The 24,534-nt window shown below is 42.0% G+C and overlaps 1 protein-coding gene across 1 annotated transcript in view; it reads left to right on the top strand.

The window, feature by feature from the left end:
* The first annotated feature begins 8,279 nt into the window (after positions 1-8,279).
* The window catches only part of Sesn3 (sestrin 3), a 59,321-nt gene continuing 43,066 nt past the window's right edge, over positions 8,280-24,534 (top strand). The window contains exon 1 of the mRNA XM_041656986.1: positions 8,280-8,563. Within this exon, the coding sequence (XP_041512920.1) occupies positions 8,486-8,563 (78 nt within the window). The 5' untranslated portion in view covers positions 8,280-8,485. The remainder of the gene's footprint in view (positions 8,564-24,534) is intronic.

Here is a 24,534-nt window from a genome sequence, read left to right on the forward strand (position 1 = left end):
TTGAAACAACTAAGTAACACTCACTAGACCTCTATTGCTATAAATCATATGCAAAATGGACACAATACAACCAGTTCATTGAGGGTTTACAAATATTAATCAATATTTGTATGCAAGTTACTGCATAATGATTGGCATATAGTAAGTTCTCAGCATATGGTGGTAGTTGCTCCTATTACTATATAGATAATGATGAACGCATTATATTATAAGGTTTGGGGACTACAGAGCAGTGGTAGGATTATATCTTCAAGTACCTTACATTCTTAATGCATAAGAACATACTAGTCAGGCCGTGGTGCTGCATGCCTTAAATCCCAGCACTTGAGAGGCAGAGACAGGTGGATCTCTGTGAGTTTGAGGCCAACCTGGTCTACAAGAGCTAGTTCCAGGAGAGTCAGGACTGTTGCACAGAGAAACCATGTCTCAAAAAACAACAACAAAAAAACAAACAAACAAAAAAACAAAAAAAAGGACATACTAGAAGTGGTATGCACATATAACTGCGGGTGGAACTTGGCAGTGTAAGGGTGTAAATATGAGATGATAAAGTTAACTAAAAGTCTTTCATCGGGAAGGGAGGAAAGGTCCTGTCGAATGCTTGTTTAAGGGCTAGGACTCAGGAAATAACTGGGGATTTCACACTATGTGGAAGTTTGGTGGCTGCAAAATCAGGGCTCACGGGAGTTTTGTAAGTGGAACTTAACTCTTTGGAATGGGAAAGTGAACCATTAAAATGAGAACTGCGTGAGGAAAAGGCTTCCCACACGGGGTACGAGAGCATCACTCGTGGGCATGAGAAAAGGCAGCCACTACGTGGATTTATTTTTCACTTTAACTAGGAGACGTAAACCAAGTGACCAACCCTGCTGTTGATTTCTTGTCTTGTTTTTCCTAGCACAGCAACCACTAGTGTTACTTATTTAAGGTTTATTTTTTTCTTGGCTCTGTTGTAAACTGTGACTTTTCTACTCTTCATGTCAGGTCTATGATGAAGCAAGTGCCTGTGCACGGGAGGCACTATGCATAAATGCAAGAAAGCATTAAGTAATGAACACGAAACCAGGATGCAAGCCCGCCGTGATACTGCTCTGCATCATCCTTGAGTCCTTGTACATCAACTCCATGTTCTTGCTGATGTCGTAACTGCACAATATGCAGGAATTCTTCCTCAAATGTCCCCAGAACTACTACGGAAGGGCATCTAGTTAGAGGTATATATGTCCAAAAGGTCTCTCTGAGCTCTTTGTAATAATCTTTTCCCCTCTAGCCTCCATTTGCCATTTCTCTTCTCTAGTCATGCCGAGATTATGCCGTAGCCACACCACTAGATCACAAAACTGTCCCATCAGTTTTATTACCAGGACTTACTATTTGGTAAGGGTTAAATAACAAAGAGTGGGAATAGAGGGAAATTTAGGTCATATGTTCTTCACAGCACATGCTTCCAAACTTGAAGTCTTCTAGCATCTCATAAATAGCTACTGTGGGTCCAAGCTTGCATTCATATTTGTATGCATTCCCTTAGATCGGCATTACATCTGAAGCGCTGCATGGTTGCATCATTCATTATGGAAATTATCTCCTTGCTAACAAGGTCAGTGAGTGGACTTTATGCTTGCATGCGAAGATGCTTACAGCTTCGAGACTATTTGAAAAATTTTATTGGTAAAACAATATGTCCACTTGATTTCAGTTAGCAAGCTCTGGTGCATTTCATTGTTTCCATGGGAAAAGCTTTGGAATACCTCTTAGATTTTCAAGTGCTAGAAATACCCAGCGGAGCAAAACTTTCCCACGAGATGGATGTCGAGAGTCTAGGCATATCACAGCTACGCTCAGAAGATCTGAAAAGTGCAGTGAAAGTCATTATGCCCTTCCAAGGCCCCTCCAAACTTACTTCCATGTGCTGATTCCTGAAAAGTCTTTATAAAATGCGACACTATTCTAAGATCTCTAGGTCTTAGATAACACTTCCGTGTTCATATTGGCCAGCCCCTACTTATAAACTGCTTTATTCTCGCATGGATGCCCCAGTTATAACACTTAGCCAGTGTACGTCATGGTCATCTTTACAGAAAAAGATATAAATACTTTTGCTGTAGATGGCATTACGGATGGAATTTGTCATCTCTATTACATTCGCTCCTCTTGGGGCAGTGAATTTGGAGTCTCAGGAAGACGAGAAGAGTGACAGAAAATGTCCCCAGGACACAAAGAAAAACTAACACAACTTCCAAGTATGCTTGAGAGGCTAAGAAAATCCACACTTTAGGACTTATCACTAATACTGGGCCATCTCTGGCCCCAGGAGAGCTTCAGGCCATATATTAACATAGTTCTATTTTAATTAAATTTCAAAATAAGTATTTTTATCCACTACTGGCAAAGACTATATATAGTCTTTCGTTTTTCCAATTCACTCCTTCCCACTCCTACGTGCTGGAGGCTCTGGATAGCAGTGCATCGTTGTCTTTCCTGCTAAGAAGGCTGAGACGAGAAGAATTCTCTAGTCTGGACAATATTGGCAGTCTTCATGGAGTCAGTGGTTTCTGTATATAGTGATAATGTCTACAATGATTCACTATTATTAATTTTGTATTTGTAGCATTATTTTTTTTCTTAAAGACAGTCCTTTATAGTACATGCTTCAAGTCTTTACAAAGCTGGAATCTGGTCTTTGTTTAACTTAATCACCACATACACTTTGTGGGATTGGAAAGCTGAGACCTCATATCATCTAGTTCATGGTAGTACTGTACTAAGTCCCGTGTTTCTTCACTTTTTGTACACTGCTATCTACACTGCCCCCATTTTATCTTACATTCAAGACCAAATGTCAAAAAACAAAGATCTTCATTGACAGAAGTCACTTTTATATTACAGTATTTATTATAAGCTAGGAATAATTTTCAAGTGCTTACATAGACTCAGACCATGATCACAGTATATGGAGAGCATAACACCTTCATATTGCCCCAGCAGCGACTGCTGCTGTACTGCTTGGCTCACCACAGGCAGTAGTTCATGCCATCTCTAAAGCCACCCTTGAGAACAGGTAACATAATTATCCCCTGTTACACTTGAAGAAACTGAGGAATAAAGAGATTTGGTGTCTAGCCCAATGCCATGTATCTAGGAAAGGCCAAAGTCAACAGTCAAATTCAACCCATTGGTACCCAGTGGTTTTAGCCCACCAAAGAAAACTTTCAGTGGATGGACCAGTTCTGCCTCTGTGGTCTTTTGCCCTGTCATTATTTCCATGTCCATCTCCTGTGGTCTCCTTATTCTAAAGCAACAATTAAAAGGGAATGGAAGCCACATTAGGGTAAGGAGTGGGGTTGATGGCTAAACAATAGTGGCTGTTGTTACACAATTGTCCTTCCCATGGGGGGGGGGGTGGGGGACACAGACAGGCAGACCACACACATACTCATCAGGATATGTCACACTGTCATACATTTGACCCCTTTTCTCCACTTTTGCTGGAGCTGGGAGATAACATTTACTTTTAATCCACACTATAGAATAAAGTTAAGTGTAAAAATAAACAGATGAATCATTTCGATGCTGGAGAAAATTTATATAGGTGGCAATTCTACAAAGGTTGGGAAAATAATACAAATAAAACAGCAAAACAAGTAATCAATAATGCATGGCAGAGACTGCATCAGACAGTGGTGCAGCTCAGCAGAACGTTAGGGTGTAAGGAAGAAAGCCCAGCATGATCAGACCTCACAAAGTCTAAAAAAATCTGATATTTCTGGTACAAGAAATTCCTGAATAAGAAAAGTTAAAAAAAAATCACTTTTTAAAAAACATGGAATCAAATGACATTGGGCAGCAAAACAAACTGATACCATATTTGTGTGTTTTTTACTTGTAATCAGCCTTACAATGGGGTAGAAGACCCAGTGTGGCAGGTTAGGGGAAGGCTAGCAGATATTCATAACAGTGGTTGTGTTGGTGGATGACTGAGGGGATACAATGTGACTAAGCCCTGGCCTTTCTATAGGTGACTCTATTTCTGTTCCTCACAGTTGTACTGCTATTGGGCACAGGGTGGGGATGGGAACATCACAGGAATGGAACAGCTCTGAGAGAGCAATCAACTCACAGCTGCTTGCAGTGCAGATTCCCCTGCAAGAAACAAATCACAGAATCTGCAAATGTGTAAATACTACAGGCTTTCTTTGCAGACCAAATGCCTTGGATGAGGGAGGGTGTGTGTGTGTGTGTGCGTGTGTGTGAGTGTGTGTGTGTGTGTGTGTGTGTGTGTATAAGAGAGAGACAGACACACACACACAGATCTCAAACCAGGAACAGAATTTTAAAGATGTCTTTAGTAGTTATTTTTGCTACTGAATCCTTGCTTAGCAATCGCATTGGGCATGATAGTTAGGTCAATGAATGAGAGTCTCTAGATAAGTCCAAAATTCACCTCATGTCACTAACTGGGTTCTTCCTTTCAAGAAAGCTGAACATAAAACATTTCTCTCAGTGCTTCCTACATACCTAATTTGTGTCAAGAGCATTAATTCTATAAAAGTAGCCCCAACCAATAACCAGGGATCATGGGATCTAAATAAGGGATCATGGCAGATAGATGTGGGCCCAACCTTTCTGCTCCACAGCACTTGCTTTTCTGGGACATTCTATTCACAAATACTTACTGGAACCTTTTATAAGATCTCACCACTGTTAGTAAACATGAGAAAGGCCTGCCCTGAAAGAATGTTTGAAAGGAAGAATGCAAACTCTTTCCTCTAGAGGATTTTCTGAGCATTTAGCTGTGAGCACGGGTAAGAGTTAGGGAGGTCATGGACTCTGTCCATGCCCTCCAGGGGTTCAACGTCTGGTGAGAAAGCCTTTTGCATCATTCCAGCAGGGAGTTTGATGATAAGGAAGAGGCCTAGAGGGGGACCATGGATACTTGGACAAGCATCTGAGTTCATCAGGAAATCTTTCAACAGAGAAAAAGCAAAGACTCCTCAGAGGGAGAGGGAGGGCTTCCCTGTTTAGAGATAAACAGTAGGTGGGATACTGGGGGACTCACACCAGGGAGGACAGGGCAGACCTGCATATTCAAATGGCTGCTCTCACTTGCTCTTCTCCAAACCTTCCCACAAAATACACTCAGCAAGTGTTCACGAGCCTTAAAATACATCTGTATTCTTGTACTCTGAAAATCTCTACCTAGCAATGAGAGATGCTAGCAAAAACTTAAATCTGAGGAAGTTTAGTACAACATTACAGCAGTCAGAAACAAGGTAAGAAAGTTCAGTCATAGGGTTACAGCAAAGTAGTTAAGGTGCATCCAAGCCCCATAACTTAATGTATACCTTGTAAAAAAAAAATCACATTTGGAAGAATATTTCAAAATCAGCAAAATGATTATGGCATGGATTTCAAATCATGTTAACATCTTTAAGAAAGTATCACCCTCAGTTTTTAATGGAAAAATTCAATAGGGTGATGCCTCAGTAGGTGAAAGCACCTGCCCCCACCTCGTGACTGGGTTTGAGCCCTGGACGCACATGGCAGAAGGAGAGCACTGACTCCTACAGTCGTCCTCTGACAGCCATGCCTGCGCACTCGACTGCACATACATGAGCACACAATAAAAAATAAAGTAAAAAGCAAATAATTCTCCACATTGGCAGCAAGTTTCACCTATGTCTGATTTTTTTTTTATACTTCTTACCTATTTTAGACATCAGACAACAAAGGATTGTTGAATAAAATGAAAACAACCAGCTTTCATTTCTTCCTCTCTAAGCGATGAGTAGGATCTTGGATTGGTTGATCACTCTAAGTCTCATTCTCTTTAGTCAAGCCAGCTGATACACTAAGGAAGCCCCCAGCGTGTAAAGAACTGAACAGAAAAAAAGGGCTTCTAGACGAAGCTGGATTCTACAGGAGAGAGAACAAGTGTGATGGAAGCTGAGTGCTGGGAATGACGTGATGACACTGAGCACTTCAGGAGGGGACACACATATATACATCATGGCTCAATATAAGAAATCTCTCTCTCTCTCTCTCTCTCTCTCTCTCTCTCTCTCTCTCTCTCTCTCTCACACACACACACACACACACACACACACACACACACCAAACAAACAAACAAACAAAAGCCAGGCAAGCATGGTGGCACACACCTTCAATCCCAACATTTAAGAATCAGAGGAAGGCAGATCTCTGAGTTAGTTTGAGGCCAGCCTGACCTACATAGTGAGTTGTGTGTGGGAGTGTTATATAGCAGGACCCTGTCAGCGAAGGTGGGGGGATGAAGAGAGGGAGAGAGATCCAGGTAGGAATACAGCCCAAGAAACTCAGCAAAATGGGAACACATAATGTATGTGTTTCATTTTTTCAGAAAAACCGTGCCTTACTGACTTTCTGCCTAGAATTCTTGTTTCTCTGCAATGAAGGGCACTCAGTAATCTTGTCTTTCATTGAGTTTTCTTTCTTTCACGGTTTCTTTTAACTGAATGTTTAGCATTTTACCCAAACCACTGCTATTTTCTAGGCTATGTAGGTCTACCTAGCATCAAGCCACCCTTTGCTAGTTATCAGTAGCTAAACAGACCTTCACACTTACCTAACCATATCACTAGACCCTTGGGGTTTTCCAGTCTATTTAAACCCTATGCGGGCAGATCTCCATTTCCTTTGTTCTTTGCGTGGGCTTGTTTAAGGTGTAGGTCTCTAAAGGGGATGGAAGGGAGACAGATGTTGAGAATGGAAGAGATTGGCAGTTTGAACAGCAGTTTGGTCTAATGGCTTTGTTATGCTAAACGTGCGAGCTCCTCCAAGTGCGCCTTCCGGATTTTGCATCATACTACGTTAAATTCCTAACGCAGGGTAGTGTGTTAAATAATATAAGAAACGTAAACCATGGGTCAGTTCTTTTTAGTCATCTCCACAGACACTTTCTGTGAACTGCAGGCCTTCACAAATCCTGCCACACTCGAAACCTTCAGAAAAGGAGAAGCCGAGAATACAGATTAGGTTCCAAGAGAGAAAACAGGTGATGTCATAGCACGCAGTGCGGTGTGGTCACCGCCAAGGCCGGTTGGGGAACTGCAGTTCCTGGGCGCCTAGTGCTCTGCGCCAGTGGCAGAGGCACCCTGTCACGGGCCCGGCAACATCGGTGAGCACCAGCACCAATCAGGTGCTCGCTCTGCACTGTCTTTGTTCTCACTGGGGAGCAGGCTGCCGGAGTCTGGTCGGCAATCCTCTTTGCATGGTTGGTTCCTCGGGGTACCTGCTCCCTGACTCGCCTGGGTTGGGCATCCGGCCAGCAGAGCATTCTGCAGTGACTGCTGTCTTCTGTCTCCAGAACATAAAAGCTAAACCCTGGCCATCGTTGTCAGCGTTGGGAGACGAAGGTCCAGTCGTTTGAAATGGCAATTCGTACTCAGAACCTACCTTCCCAAGCAGGGATTGTTGTCTGCACGTCTTTAACTAGAATTTTAATGTGTGTGTGTGTGTGTGTGTGTACCTCTGACCTGTTCATGATAGATAAAAGAACTTTCTTTGCTGTGAGAATAATCGTCAGGAGAGAGGGAAAACCCTCTAAACCAAAGATGTGTCTCTCGGTCCCCAACTCCCTTAGCTGTAGAGAACTCAGACCTCTATCCCTGCAGCCTCAGGTAGCTGGATGGTCTTTCGCACAAGACTCAGAGTGAAGCATGAAGTTCTTTGAGATCTCTGGGTGCAAAGTGGTGCAAGACCGCAGTCTTCCTCACAGTTATTCTTAGATTTCGACCGAGAGAAAGCCAAACCACTGCCCCGGAGGAAGGAACGTTCTAGCTAGCGTTCCAGTCCACCACCGAGAGAGCAGGAAACATTTAGCTCGGTCTCAGATCCTCTAGCGAGCTCTAGCTTCCAGCTATTTAATCTCACTCCATTCTGCCCCGACCTCGCTGGGGGTGGGGGGTGGAGGGGAGTGGCTTGTCTTGAGGGCGGCGCTAGAGTCCCGGACTCATTTGCATACACCACACCCTCCGCTTCTCACTGGCGGTCTGGAGCCCCTCCCACCCCGCTGCCTAACTAACCAGCGGTCACCCTTCAGCGCTGAGCCTCGGAGATAAACTTAACTTGCCCGGAGATTCGAGCTGCTCTCGCCTTCCGCGATTGGCCGACGCCACTCATTGGCGGCGGGTGCGGGAGGGGGCGTGGCCAGCGCGGTCTGATTGGCGGGAGGGGGCGGCTCCCGGCGCGGCAGCCCTGAAGGCGGCGGGCCGCGGGGGCGGGGTTGCACTGAGGCGCTGAGACGGCCGTGGCTGCTCGTCCTGGCCGGCGGGGCGGGGGTCTGGCGATGGGGGCGGGAGGAACAACGGGCCGGTGAGTGCCGCGGCCGCAGTCCCCGCCGAGCTCGCGCGGGCAGCCGCTGCGCCTTAGCCGCCGCCCGACCCCCTGAGGAGAGGACGTTGAGGCGGCCCACCGCTAGCAGTCGCGGTGACAGCCCGGCGTCGGCGCGATGAACCGCGGTGGCGGCAGCGCGTCGGCCTCGGCCAACTACCTGCTCTGCACCAACTGCCGGAAAGTGCTGCGGAAGGTACGGCGCGTCCGCGTCCGGCGGCGGTGGGGCGCTCCCCGGGGCCGGGGTCCGGCCGGAGCTCCAGGGGGGCGAGACGCGAAGGGTCCCCCCCACGGGGTCCCCGCGCCCGGCCTGCCCCGAGGCTGAAGGGATGCTGGGATGCTGGGAGGGACCGGCTCGGCTAGGGATGGAGGCTGGCCTGAAATCACTGCAGTCTGTCTGGTCTGCAGGAGCCTCTCCGCCGAGGCTGCCTCTAGGGTTATTTCTTTGACTGGCTCGCTGCTGCCAGGCCAGCCGTGCCCCGGCACCCACTCTTGGTATTTTCTTGGTGGGTCCCGAAAGGCCCCGTGTCGGCATCTTGAACTTTATGCCCATGGGAAACGCTGTTGGATCTTCCAGTGCTTTCTGCTGGGGTTGGTGGAGGTGGAGGCTGAAGTAGTCGTGGTGTCGCCCTCCGTAACATCCCCCACCGCGGTGTGGATCCAGAAAATCCGACCCAGAATCGGCTTACTGCTTTCCAGGATGACTGATAGAAAGTTTTCTCCAGTATTGTTTAGCTTACTTGGCTTAATCGCTCCGTGGGGGATGGGGATGTAGAGAAAGAAAGGATGACAAAATGTCCCTGTAGGCGCAGAAGAGTTTTTAACAGATCTGAGCAGCCTCCTTGAATAATATATCCCGTTTCTCCTCCACACTCTATTTTTACATTGCATGAAGTGAGATCATTAGGTGAGGTGGCTCTGTTTGTCCAGCACCAATGAATTAAAATTGCTGAGCTGTGCATATCTGAGAGCTAAAATGAATACAGTGCCGTTTTCGTCAATTTCCCTGTCTAAAGTCACTTTAGGATTGTTCTTTATGTATTAAGAAAAACAAGCGAGCAAGCACATAAATAAGCAAGCTCAAATATTTGCGCTCTTTGTCCAAAAACTGTTTTTCTTCCTCTGTGGGTCAGGCCAAGTGCCAATCAAAGTTGTTTTTCAAGCCTCTTTTCCCTGCAGTGGAGCGGGTTTTTTTTTTCTTCCCTCCTTTCTCCTATTTTATTTGAGAGCATCAGGAAAGCAAAGGGATTGCGGGTTTGAAGTTAATCAAACAATTAAATACGCCTTAAATTGTGTTTATTGGATATGTTTCTCTTAAAACAGATTTTTATTAAATGTGCATGTTGAGTATGTGCAGTTATTTTTTTCGCCATAAACTCCTGGATCAAATTACAGTTGATACTTGCTCAGCTCATTGTGGGGCAGCTTGTGAGAAATGTAATGGATCAGAAGCTCGGTTCAGTGCAGTTGGATGTTAACTCCTTCATTGCTGGACCAGATGGCATCTGAATTTAGCTTTTAAAAAATATTGTTTCTTAATTTTTAAACAGAAACTGCCTTTGTCAATAAAAACAATGCCAGTGAGACCTTTTAATTCAGTTTACTCTCAGTTAAAATGAGAGGAAATTATATATTTTTAACTGAGTGTGGGGAAAGGTGCTATAATTGACTTGCTTAAGTGATATAATTCTGTTTCAATCAAAGCACATTAACACTTTAATAAATTTTTAAATAGTTAATAGCAAATTGACTAATAGGATACTTGGAATAGATATTTGGCTTCATACTTTTTTAATTTTTCTTTTGAAAAAGCTTTGATTATGGATCCATAACACTAGCACTAAGGACATGTTTATGATTATCTTCTAGTTATTAAGGCACTAGTATTTCTGTTTACCTAGGAAGGTCACCCCCACTTCTAGTCATAACTAGAAAAAAAGAGAAGCATGTGCAAACTGGGCACACACATTTTCACATTTTATAATTGTGGTGCCCACCTTAGCCAGTACTCAGTTTTCAGTAACTACAAGGTGTTTAATTTTGACTCATATAGTAGCACGAAATGAGTTTAGATGGGAAAAGAATTGTTTTTGCCAGTTAAGACATGACCTGGCAATGTTTGAAGCTTTTTAAGATTGCTGTTCTTATGGATTCTAGAAAGAAATCAGTATCTAGCACTAAATGCTTCATCATTCTAAAAATGCCACATTCTGATAATGAGTTGATTTTATTTTTGATAGAGTATATGATTTTGCAAAGTTAATCTAGAGCTCTCACAGCCTGATGCTTTACATTTTCTTGTGTCCATTTAATAGTGTACAGTAATAAACAAGTGAGTGACAGCCCTATGGGTTGTAACTGAGTGACCCTTTGCTATTAGAACCGACATTAAGGATGGGAGAAGGCTTTACCTGTATATATGGCAGAAGACTTTTTTTGTCTGCAGGCAGCCTAATTTATGTGATATGTGTGATGGATTCTGAGGAAACTTCAAGAGGAACTGAATTAGCTGTCAAAGGATAGAATTTGTTTCAGTTCAGTGTCTGAACAGTGAGTTGTGTATTGTATGAGAATCTCATTCTTAGAAGAATCCTCACAGTTTATGTTCACCATTTTGCAAAATAAAGAGAGTTGTTGATGTATCTGATTTGGTAACTTGAGTCAGAGAAGACCAGAGGGGAGAGCAAGAGCATCATATCCATAGGTCTAGATCGGCCTGATCTAGACCATACACAGCACCTGCTCTGTCACCATACACAGTGAGCACACCTGCTCTGTCACCATACACAGCACCTGCTCTGTCACCATACACAGTGAGCACACCTGCTCTGTCACCATACACAGTGAGCACACCTGCTCTGTCACCATACACAGTGAGCACACCTGCTCTGTCACCATACCCAGTGAGTGCACCTGCTCTGTCACCATACACAGCACCTGCTCTGTCACCATACACAGTGAGCACACCTGCTCTGTCACCATACACAGTGAGCACACCTGCTCTGTCACCATACACAGTGAGCACACCTGCTCTGTCACCATACACAACACCTGCTCTGTCACCATACACAGCACCTGCTCTGTCACCATACACAGTGAGCACACCTGCTCTGTCACCATACACAGTGAGCACACCTGCTCTGTCACCATACACAGCACCTGCTCTGTCACCATACACAGCACCTGCTCTGTCACCATACACAGTGAGCACACCTGCTCTGTCACCATACACAGTGAGCACACCTGCTCTGTCACCATACACAGTGAGCACACCTGCTCTGTCACCATACACAACACCTGCTCTGTCACCATACACAGCACCTGCTCTGTCACCATACACAGTGAGCACACCTGCTCTGTCACCATACACAGTGAGCGCACCTGCTCTGTCACCATACACAGTGAGCACACCTGCTCTGTCACCATACACAGCACCTGCTCTGTCACCATACACAGTGAGCACACCTGCTCTGTCACCATACACAGTGAGCACACCTGCTCTGTCACCATACACAGTGAGCGCACCTGCTCTGTCACCATACACAGTGAGCACACCTGCTCTGTCACCATACACAGCACCTGCTCTGTCACCATACACAGCACCTGCTCTGTCACCATACACAGCACCTGCTCTGTCACCATACACAGCACCTGCTCTGTCACCATACACAGTGAGCACACCTGCTCTGTCACCATACACAGCACCTGCTCTGTCACCATACACAGTGAGCGCACCTGCTTTGTCACCATACACAGCACCTGCTCTGTCACCATACACAGTGAGCACACCTGCTTTGTCACCATACACAGTGAGCACACCTGCTCTGTCACCATACACAGCACCTGCTCTGTCACCATACACAGTGAGCGCACCTGCTCTGTCACCATACACAGCACCTGCTCTGTCACCATACACAGCACCTGCTCTGTCACCATACACAGTGAGCACACCTGCTTTGTCACCATACACAGCACCTGCTCTGTCACCATACACAGTGAGCACACCTGCTCTGTCACCATACACAGTGAGCACACCTGCTCTGTCACCATACACAGTGAGCACACCTGCTCTGTCACCATACACAGCACCTGCTCTGTCACCATACACAGTGAGCACACCTGCTCTGTCACCATACACAGTGAGCACACCTGCTCTGTCACCATACACAGTGAGCGCACCTGCTCTGTCACCATACACAGTGAGCACACCTGCTCTGTCACTATACACAGCACCTGCTCTGTCACCATACCCAGTGAGTGCACCTGCTCTGTCACCATACACAGCACCTGCTCTGTCACCATACACAGTGAGCACACCTGCTCTGTCACCATACACAACACCTGCTCTGTCACCATACACAGCCCCTGCTCTGTCACCATACACAGCACCTGCTCTGTCACCATACACAGTGAGCACACCTGCTCTGTCACCATACACAGCACCTGCTCTGTCACCATACATAACTGAGAGCACTTTGTAGTGAGAAGAGAACTATTTACTTTTAGGAACATAGCAAGACCTGAATTGTAAAGTATTTCTACTTTAAGAAATTTGAGTGACAACTGCAGGATCTGATCTTTAATTTCAAGCATGAAGTGGTGAAGCCCATTAAGGAAGGTAGGTGACTGTCAGCCCATTCACCTGCCACCTTAGAATTAAGGTGGTGTACTACACATACTTTGTGTGTTGAACTATTACTACTATTAGATAAATAGAATTTCTTATATAAATTAAAGGATTTACATGTTTATTTCTTTCCTTTTTAACAAAACAGCCTCTCACTGTGTAGCCTGGGCTATCCTCAGTGTAGTTCAGGCTAGCCTTGAACTCTTGATTCTCCTGCTTTAGTCCCCCAAGTGCTGAGATGACAAGTGTGCAACACTATGCTGAGAAGTTTCAATTCCTTAACATGATTCTAAGTAGTTTTAGTGATACATCTTATTGTGGCTGTAGTATTTTTTCACTTATGCAGTTTGATATTCTTACAACTTCTTGATGTTTTTATAAACAAAGACACTATCAAATAAAGTGAAAAATGTTAATTTGACCCATATGATCCTCATTTAATATAATCAAAATGGTCAGTATTAGAAATTTTATCTAGTTCACCCAATGGAACTGATTTGCTTACATGATGGACAGGTAGCTACCTTCTACCTTTGCCTAAGTGAGCTTTCTCGGGTTTTATATTTTTGATTGTGAGATGGTTTTTTAATTAATGCTGTCTTAGATCAAATAGTAAGTTTATGATAGCAAACCTAGATGCAGTTCTCTTCAATCTTCTCTCTATGGAGTGCTAAGATGCTTTAGGGTATTAAAACACTTGAGTTGGATTAAATATTTAGCTATGTATTCAATTATTTTTAATGTAATTAAAAATATAAGTACTTATAAAATGTACTCATAATTTTAACACATTTGAATCTGTCATAATTATCTTGTTACAAGATGTTGCTAATGATCATAATGGCTATACTGGTGGTGATGATAGTGGTGGTTATATTATACATTGAACTTTTTATTACACTATTGATTAGGAAGATTGTCATTGTTTGTGAAGGTAGTAGACTTTATAAAATCTTTTTTTCATGTATTTTACATATTTGTTTCTGGGACCACAAACTTAGTAATATAAATAATTATTAATTTGTAACAAAATACTAATTTAAATTATTGCTTTGTATATTTAATGCTTCATAGTTCAAGATCAGTGTAAGAATTAATTGGTAAAATGACTTCTGCTGCTTCCCATAATTTATAAGATGATTACAGTTTGATCTTTGGGTAAGTTAACTAACTTCCTTGAAACCCAGTTTTTTTCCTGTAGACTATACATGGTTTCTACCTGTCTCGTGGTGGCTTTGTGGCTTAAAGAGTGTGTGTAAGCATTATGCAAACCCTCAAATGTCATTATACAAGAATGCAAAGCCCAGTCTGCATGTTTTCCTTTGTGTGTTAGGATTATAGCTACTAATACACCCTAAGTAATTTGGTTTGTAATCATTTTCCATAGGAATTTTAATGATTGCTAGTATAAGAGAGGCCATGATAATATTTTTATTGAGAATAACCCTTATGCATATTTTTGGTTTCACTTTTTCATTTGTATCCTCCTCTCTTTGAACATACCCTCCTTTAAAGAATAATGTGATATATTGCTTTTGGATTTTCTAGTAATTAATTAAATCCCCTCGACAAGGGAAATGGGTATTTGCTTGAAGAGAGCATGGGTTAACAGAGAAGACCTAGGATAAAGCAAGGGCATCAGTTACTCAGTTTAGGAGAAGAGTTATAAAGCAGTAGTCTCCTAAAATCAGCACCTGAGTTTTCCACTTTTTCCTTTGAAGACAGTGACCTTGATAGTTTATAGAGTGCCTTTGCATCTTCTTGGGTCTCTCCCCAAACTGAGAAGGTTTAGGTGGCAGAGTCTACCATACAGCTAATAAGAAGTACCCTTAAGTTGGGCTCTGTTGCTTGATGAACTTTTTCATTCTTCCCTGCAGTGCTGAAACTGCCAGGGAATATCTCCATTCCACACGCAGCCTCTGTGCAATGCTCCAAGGGTGCAGCAGCTCAAGGGGAAACAGCACAGGGAGTCAGCTACACCTCCCAGCTCTTGAATGCTTGCAGGCCCCTCACTCCTCACCCTGGCACTGGCTTGGGGAGTATGTCTAGGACATACTAGACATAATCAAAAACTGTGTTTTTGAACTTTTTTGAGGCTCTAATCTCAAGAAACTGTTCTTATTTTCTTTCTTTAGTGTGTATAAAAGCAGTGTGGGCATAATTGTGCCGATCCTTTAGCATAAATCAAGGAAATGGTCCCACTCAACATGGGGGAGTGAGATCAGTCTCATTTAGGAATGCTGTTGGAGAAGCAGTAAACCTTACTCTTTGAATCGTCACCCTCGAGGACCTGTCCTTTCACACGTGTGAGGCAGTTGGAAGGTGCACAGCACTCTGTGCAGCAAGCTGCCTCGCCTGTGTAAACCTGTGCAATAGTTTTAGTAGCACACTCAATCGGACAGTTTTTTATATAACCCATTTTACTCAGAAGAGCACTGACAGACATTTGCTTCCTCAGATTTGAGTATTTATGTAAACACAGATATTAAACAAATTTTTGTAAAATTATATTTCTTCTATTAAATTGTTTCTTGTATCTATGTTCTGTTATTGAGACGGGCTCAGTATATAGCCCTAGCTGGCATGGAATTCAGTATGTATACCAGGCTGGCTTGGAGCCCCAGAGATCTGCCTGCTTCTACTTCCCTAGACCTGGGATTGAAGGCTTACACCATCATACCTGGTGCAAGCTTCTCACCTTTTAAACTCTCTCCTCATCAAGTGAAAGATTATATTAATGGATGTGATTTTTGATACCACATATGTGCACCAACATTTGGAAGATACACATAACCCAGTGAACCAGTTTGTGGAAGCTGCAAGTTGTTATACCCTGCTTCCTCTGCCCCCTCCCCCAACCCACTGCCTTTCAGCCAAGAACCAAATCATTACAGTGGGTTTGGCCAATGATTGTCTTAACACTGGCAATGAATATTGTCAGTTATTTTCTTTGAATTTTCAGGATTGTGTTACTCATTTTTGAGGTGTTTATCAAGATCACATAGAGATAAAATATCTGTTCAAAATGTAAGATGGATAGGTAGGCTTTAATATAATATAAAATGTTAAGTTCATGTATATGGTTTCAGAAAGGATATTTAAAGGTTTTGATGTGATGTCTAAGAAAAGTATTCATAATTGTCTCCTTTTTTAACCACATATCTGATTTTCTTTAAGTATTCTTCAGTCAAAACATCACAGCTTATGAATGCAGAAAGCCCAGCTATCTTATGATAGGCATTGAAGAGATTTGCAAAAATGTAAATGAACCTCACTGTTTTTTTGTGGAAAATAAAGTTCCATAAAGATATATGATTTATGATAACATGTAATAGACTTTGAGGGCTGGTTTTTCGAAACAGGGTTTTTCTGTGAAACAGTCCTGGCTATCCTAGAACTCTGTAGAGCAGGCTAGTATTGAACTCACAGAGATCTGCCTGCCTCTTCCTCCCAGGTGCTGGAATTAAAGGTGAGCACCACCTTCACCCAACCATGTAGTAGACTTTTATTTTAGGTGAATTAAACCTTTAAACTCTTCCTAGCTTTAATTTCTATTACAGTAACTATTGACAGTTATAATCTGCATATGAACAAACTGCTCTGGTGTTTGCAATGTTTTCTGAGTGTGAAGGGCTTCTATGAGGGGACATCTAAAAACTGTTATGTTGGAGTTACGGACTGTAGAGTATGGTACAAGGAGAAGGAGTTCAATGGAGAAAATAAAAAGCAAGTCCTGATAGCATTGGCAGAAGATACGTATAAGGCCACCCAGTCACCTGTGCTGTGTGGGGATGCTTATAGATACTGCCTGGCATCTCTTTGTTGATGCTCTAGAAGCATTTCTCTTAGCATGGTAAGACTTTGATCAACTGCAGATGATCGTTTTGTGATTTTCATGGGCATCCCTTTAGGTGGTAAAAATTAGGTAAAAGGGCAAAATTTTGGTTCTGAAGGAGTATTCTCTCTGCTGTGTGAAGCAACTGAAGAAAGGTCTGGTCCAAGGCTATGTCCATTGCACTCTAATTGACTGGCGTTTGGCTGAAAAGGAGAGGAAGACCCTGAGTAGCAGGGTTAGCTTGCATGGCTTGGAAGCAATAGAGGACAAAGGGAGTATCAGACCAAAGAGAAGTGTCAAGCCGAGGCTCTGGTCATAGCATTCTATGACAAAGGAAAAAAGGACACTGGTGTGGATGGGATATAGACAGCTCTGCAGTCAGGGCTCCTGGCTGTTTTCTTCACAGGAGAGTTGTCTATGTGTGTGTCAGGGAAAGGATGCAGAGGCAGTGTGTTGAGTGCATGGAAGCTCGGTAACTTTCAGCTGCCTAGCCTATGATCTCTAGGGTACAGGACCGGGATCTAGGGATCTATTTACTTTCTGTGGTTAACTAAGACCTGAAAGTAGCAAGCAGCGTCTGGCCTATCTTAGATATCATTGCGATAAGTGTGAGAAGGAAAGTATAATTTGCTATTAATCTTCCCACCCTTTTCCTTTTCTGTTGCCTGGACTTCAGGCTGTGCAGCTATTGCGTCAGTTGCCCTTCCTATTCTTCATTAGCACAAAGTTATATGGATTTTTGTCTTACCAGATGGTCTCTTATTTGGAATCTGGTTCATGAGGTTTTTTGTTTTGGTTTTGTTTTTTCTCAAATGATGAGACTTCTATTTAAACACATAGGTATTGGCAGTGTATTCATATTGGATGCAGTGCAGTAGAATCAATGTAGTATAATACAGTCACACCATTTTGAAATGTATCGAGTCCTTTCCAACTTGATTCTGCTGTCATTATAAGGAACACTGTCAGAAATACAGCAATGAAGATTATTTGAAAAATAAAGTGTACTGGTTGTTTTACTGTTTTGCTATTTTATTGTTTTTGTGGCCACAAAACTGTTTCAACTAACTATCCTACTAGTCTTTGGACAGTGTTGTCGTAGAGTAAGAATGTTTACTGAGAGAGTGTGCCGACACCGGCCTCAGCTGCTAGTCATGCTTAGAAATATAAAATAGCTGTTGCTTTGGTGTGAACTGTTAGAATTTGCTCTTAGACTTCTTAGAATTTGCCAGTATTCTGCAAGGAATGATTGTTTTAGACGAGTAGTTAAGGGCATATCTTCAATTTCCAAAATGTTTTGTGGGTATCTCTGAAGGTTCCCATTCGGTAAAGGGTTTGCTTGACCTTTCCTTTTTCTGCTCCAAGCCCTTTCCTTTACAAGGCTCCCACGCCAGTTGCAGGCACGTTGGTCATCAAGCACTCTTATAGCAACCATGGAACAGAATGTTTTGTAGCTTCTGACTACCCCATAACTGGCCTTTACCTTTAAGATCCACCCAAGAATGACTCATTCATTGCTCTGTAAGCCAGAATATTGGTTGCCACCAAGGAGAAGACATAGATATTACAGATAAGAAAATTGCAGGATATTTTGTCCTTATTTGGAACTCAATCATGGGTTGAAAACACTCACATTCTACCCTGAAACTTCTGATAAGCTGTGACAGGTACTTTACCTTATTCATCTTAAAGAATAAAGCTCATATATGAATAAGCATGACCAGCATTTAAAAATGCCTAGCCTCGGACTGGATTATTTCTTATACCAGGTACTTCTTAGCCAGAATAAGATACATATTTTCACCTTATTTTCTACAAATCAACAAGTTATAATAGAGGAATGCATCTGAATATCATATTTCATCCTTGCCTTTTCTTGTACAACAGCTAAAGCAGGGCAGTTGAAGAAATGAATTTCATTATTGTAATTACAGATGTGTGTACAATATTTAGAAAGCTCCCTACAGGGTAAGCAAAAATGGATTTTTAGATCATTATAATTATCTGAGACTGTGACACAATTTCAAGTTTATTTTATATAATATCAGTAACAAGGCATCTTTCGTTATTTGCTCTCTGTGTTGCCAGTCCCCACTAGGTATTGAGTTCTATGTATGTTCACATTGGCACAGTAAACCCATGAAGAATCAATCTCTCTCTCTCTCTCTCTCTCTCTCTCTCTCTCTGTCTCTCTCTCATTTACTTGCATGTTTTTATATGTACATATATGTGTGGTATACTCATCTGTGCATGTGTGTGGAGGACATAGAATATCTTCTCAGTTGCTTTCCACCTTATTTTTTGTCTCTCACTGACCCAGAAGCTCACCAATGCAGATAGAGTAGCTGGCCAACATGGCTCCTGGATCCTCCTAGCTCCCCTCCCCCTTTTAGCACTGGGTTACAGGTCTTCTTGACCAGCTTTCTACATAGGTGCTAGGGACACAGACTCAGAACCTAATACTTATACAGCAAGCACTTTATCCACTGAACCCAGCTCTCAGTTTTTAACAGTGAAGAAGCTGGGACTCAGAGGGCTTTGGGAACTAGTTGTGGGTCATAGTACCAACAAACTAACAGGATTTGAAACTAGTTTGAGATCCAAAGTATGGCACAGTATACAGCTATAAACATTGCGTGACTGTATATTTCAACATTTTCTTAATATGAAGAACTCCTCAAGTCTTCTGAAGTAAAACTGACTGTATTGAATAGGAACGTAAAGTCTCCAGAGATTAACAGGTGTGATCTCAAAGTTAGATGTTTTCTACTCTTTTCCTTCTTAATGATTTTAAATGAAGTTATTAATAATCTGGGTCATTCCTGTTAATGTGATTAATCACAAGATTGATTCAGACAGATGTAGGTTGTTTTTTCTTTCTCTTGTAGCTACTACAGTTGAACCTAAAATTAGGATTGTGCACATGGGAAAGAGACAGAGTTGAAGTGCTCATTACAGTTTTCATCTATTAGTTTTTACTTTTATCTTTTCAAACCCCCAATTATGTGGCCAGTCTTTCCTGATCTCAGAATGCCTTTTTCAAACTGCCCAGCACACTTGAACCCTCTTCCTGCCAACGAGCCAATCATGACTTAATCTCACGGTATCACCCAGGACTAGTACAGTATTTTTGAAAAAGGATTGTCTAGGACTATTTCAGTTATTGTGTTTCTTGAATTGGACTCCCAAGAAATATCCTCACTTTTTGGTAAATTCTTTGCCATTCTTTCTGAAGCTAAGAAGTGATGTGAGTGCTCATTTCTACTGTTCAGGTCAGCGTTCACATTGAGCATTAGTTGAAGGTGGTAAGAAGCCTGCACTGCTGGTGTCCCCAGTTCCCTGCATCTGCTGCTGTGCTGTCCTCAGCACGGTTTCATTCTTTACCTAGGTTTGTTTGGAGAAAGGGATTCCTGGAAAGGGTAGGTCTGCTGTAGTAGATCAGAACTCCCAAATAATAACACCGAGACTTATTAATTATGAACGATCGACCTTAACTTAGGCTTGTTCCACTAGCTCTTATAACTTAAATTAACCAGTTTCTTTTAATCTATGTTCTGTCACATGGCTTACCTCCATCCTGGTCATGCTGCTTCCTCAGCGTCTTGCTGGTGACTTCTCGCCAGAGTTCTCTCTCTGCCCTGAAGTCCTACCTATACCTCCTGCCTAGCTATTGGCTATTAAACTTTTTATTACACCAATCACAGCAATACATATTCAGTGTACAAATATCACACAACGAAGAGTTCCCCCACAGAAATACCTGAGATGCCTCTGTGGTAGATTGCTGTGGATATTGTAGGTCTGTAGAGGTGCTAACTGACGAGCCTGCAAATCTGGCCACTAGGTATTATTTCCAGGAGAAAGGAAGTCCTGAGATCAAAGCAACAACTTCTTTACAAATGTCTTTCCTAACTGACATTTTAGAAGGGTACTGATTTGGGCATACACGCAAGGAAAATAATTTCTCATCCGAACTTTTCTATAATTTAGTCGAAACTGGTGAAATCTCAGTTGTATTGTAGCCTACCTATTTATATTGTGGTGTTGTTATTTAAATACGTTATGTTTGGTATATATTTTTAAATACGTTATGTTAGTACTATATAATAATATAGATATTAAATGTTGCTATAAGATATAGGTTTTAAGATTATTTAGGCTAAGTTGTTGATACTTGGAAATTATTTTAGCTTGGCCAGGTATGAGTCAGTAGTAGATTACTTGTCAAGCATGTTTAAAGCTCTGGATTTATTCACCAATAATACTTAAAAGAAATCACTGTAAACTATGAATTTCATTTAATTATGTTGGAAACCTGTTTAGTAGTTGGCTCTCTTTAAAATGAGGGAGATGTATGTTTAGGTAAATAAAAACTGTAGATTTTTTAGTAACAGTATGTTTCTGTGTTAAATACTTTTTCTTTTAAATGGTCTTCACATTCTCAGAAAAGAAATATTGTCTGTTGATATCTATTCAGTACTATGTATCTTCCATTAATTTATTTATTTCTTCACACATTAAATCCTTCTACCTGGTAGGTGCCAAAAGATCAGGAAATGAGAAGACCGTCACTTGTACCTAAGCGGTGGGTGATTGACAGTGTGCCTTTGGGTCTTGGGAAGGTCTTCATAGTTGGGGTTATGTTCCTCATGTATAGTACAAAGAAGGTTTGCATGCTTTTTGTAATGACTTGGGCAATATTTTAGGATTCATTTCATAATCAGAAACATAGTGTCTTTAGCCACAATAAATAGTGTGAAATGTTTGTCTTTTTCTGTCCTTGACTTGGCTCACTGCCTACCTTCCTTAACCAACACTGACAAAAGCACCCATGTAATGAGTCTTGTAAGTGAAATGCCTGCATCCATCAGAGCTGGCAAGGGTAGCACCTGATGCAGGCTGCGTGAGTGTTGGCCTGGGGGATATAGTGAAGGAGGATATTCACTAGAAGCTAATCCTTCTAAGGAGTGTTCCAAGTATTCCTGATGAGGATGAGCTTTTAAAATGAGGCACTAAGCATTTAATCAGTGACTATTATATGGTGCTGTGTATCTGGGTCACCGATGTGTAAGTGCATCTGGATGTGATGGGAGAAATCTACTGCCACTCAGAGCACTGACAGCCACTCAGAGCACTGACAGCCACTCAGAGCACTGACAGCCACTCAGAGCACTGACAGCCACTCAGAGCACTGACAGCCACTCAGAGCACTGACAGCCACTCAGCATGCACATTTCAAGCCTATTTGATGAGAATTCTCACTGAATGCTGAGTTGACAATCCTGCACTTAGGTCTAGAGGAAGTACTTTGACAAGCTCTTGCCATGATGCCCATGTAGAACTTCAATACACACAACCCATACGTCAGTAAATAGAATAAGAAATTTTACTGATATTTATATTCTGAAATATTCACTAACTAATGTGTAAGTTTTAAAAAGAAAACAACTTGTTGATACATAAGCAGCCACATGTGATGGAAAATACTTTACTTCTGACTGGCACTGAACTTTTAAAGGCAAGCACACACATGACATTTGTGTTTTGTACCTTGCTTCCTTTACTGATTATTCACTAATACGGTGGTTCTATTTTCCTTTCTTTACTAACTAATGTCTTCACGAGAGGTATTGCAGAATGCCTCCCTGTGATAGGTGTGCATTACTCATCCTTCACAGAGGCCTGGAGCCCACGTCACTCTTCTTCCTCATAGTCATTTCATGCACTTATCATTCATGGATGATTGACTATAAACAAAGGTATACTGTGCGGTCCATTGGAGATCAGTCAGTCCAAGGTGGAGTTCTAAGATAAAGATGTAAGGCTCACAGGAGGCAGATGCTTGCCTTTTTTGGAATATAAATAATGTATAATAGGCTTTCAGTCATTTCTAAGAGAAATTTACATACAGGTAGTAAGTTCCTCTCAGTCCCTAGCAATAGGACTTGTTTCTTGAAATCGGTGAATGCATAGGATGCAAGTTCTCTAGCACCACTCAAGGTCTGGGTTCTACGTATCTGTAGAACTAATAACAAGTTCCGAAGTGACTGGGTCTTGACAAAAACAAATGCCCTTTCTAAATTACTATGATTGACTCCCCCTGCTCCCACACACTGAAACTTGCTTTTCTTTTTAAAAGTTCATTTTGGAAAGATTGAAGAAATTAAGATGAGGTGGTTCTAAACTGATCCTAGTTATAGAAACGCATGGTCATTAATCTAGACCAGTGTATGAGTGTTTTGCCTGCATGTATATATGTTCATCATGTGTGGGCAGTGCCCTGCTGGAGAATTCCAGAGGGGAGTCAGATCTCCTAGAACTAGAGTTGTGAGCCACCATGTGGGTGCTTGGAATTGATCCTGGTTCCTCTGAAAGAACAGCAAATGTTCTTAAATGCTAAGTCCGAAGACTGATATTTAAATTTTCACAATGAAAATAATTTTTCCCTTAAAGAGAATTAGGACAAATATCCTTTAAAAAGACCAAGGATTGATGTATTTGTTTTATTGTTTTGAGTCCTTAAGAGAAGAGTTAAGCATTTATATAAATTATAGGTATGTTTTCATTTATGGTTGCTTACCTGCCTTGTGTAAGTATCAGATGATGACATTAGGAAAGCTGTAAATGAAGAACAGATCCAGGATACAAACCTATATGTTACATGCATGTGCACACACATATATACATACATACAAATTCTCATATACACGTGCATGCACATGCCACTAAGTGGAAACTAGCTCTTTGCAAAGCACAGATTGCTTCAGTCAGTTACAGTCTTATCTACAGCAGCAATCACAACTAATTTTATTCTGTTTGGTTGATTCTAATTTTGTGGTGGTGGGTGTTTTCCTTGTGTTGTCTCTAGTGCTAAACTTGAGCCTGTTGTTGATTTTAAGCAAGAGGAGGCTCATTACATGGTTCCCTGCCACACCCCCAGATGCCCAGGTGTTGACTGCTGAAGAAACAATTGCAGTTACCTAATTCAAAACCGTGGGGAGAGTTGCTTTTCTGTTAACCATTTTCTGTATTCTGTGAGGAAAGGACTAATAGAGTGCCTTAAATAGAACTGTCTCCATGGCAATGGGCACTCAGCTTTTGACTTGGAGTCTCATAAAAAAGGAAATTTAAAAGCATATTTTCATGGTCTGAAATAGCAATATGGCATCAGTAAAGCATGGGAGTGCTTCCCGTCAGCCACTGCACCATTGACTCCACCAGAAGAAGGTGCCTTTCTTTGAATTGCACTTGATCTTAGCATTTTTAGTCTGTAAAACTCCTCTTAATTAAGGGGTAACAGTACTGATCTTCAAATTGACAGCAAACTCTGGAATCTTTTACAAGCTTAGGACTGGGACCAGGGCCTGAGAAAAAGGTATTATTTATCTCTGATTGTATTCTTGCAAAGAAAGAAATACTGACCCAGTGATGGGTTATTCTTGATTATGCTTAAACAGAATTATCTCTAAAATAGTGGAAGCAATGAGAATATTTAAAGTTTAATAAAAATGTATTTCTGGTCACTACAATTTGTGATCTCAGATCAGTTTTCTTGTTTAAAAGACAGCTGGCAACCTGGCCCTCCAGTTCCTGCTTCTTCCCACACCCATAGAAGAGACAGCATCATTTGACTAGCTGCTGGGCCTCCTCACTGTAATTGAAGGCCAGTAAAGATGCATCCACAGTAGAGTCTAGGATGGAAAAG

This window comes from Microtus oregoni, unplaced genomic scaffold (genome assembly GCF_018167655.1).
Source record: "Microtus oregoni isolate MIOR12 unplaced genomic scaffold, Mior012 000008F_ref0000371, whole genome shotgun sequence".
Taxonomy (NCBI): domain Eukaryota; kingdom Metazoa; phylum Chordata; class Mammalia; order Rodentia; family Cricetidae; genus Microtus; species Microtus oregoni.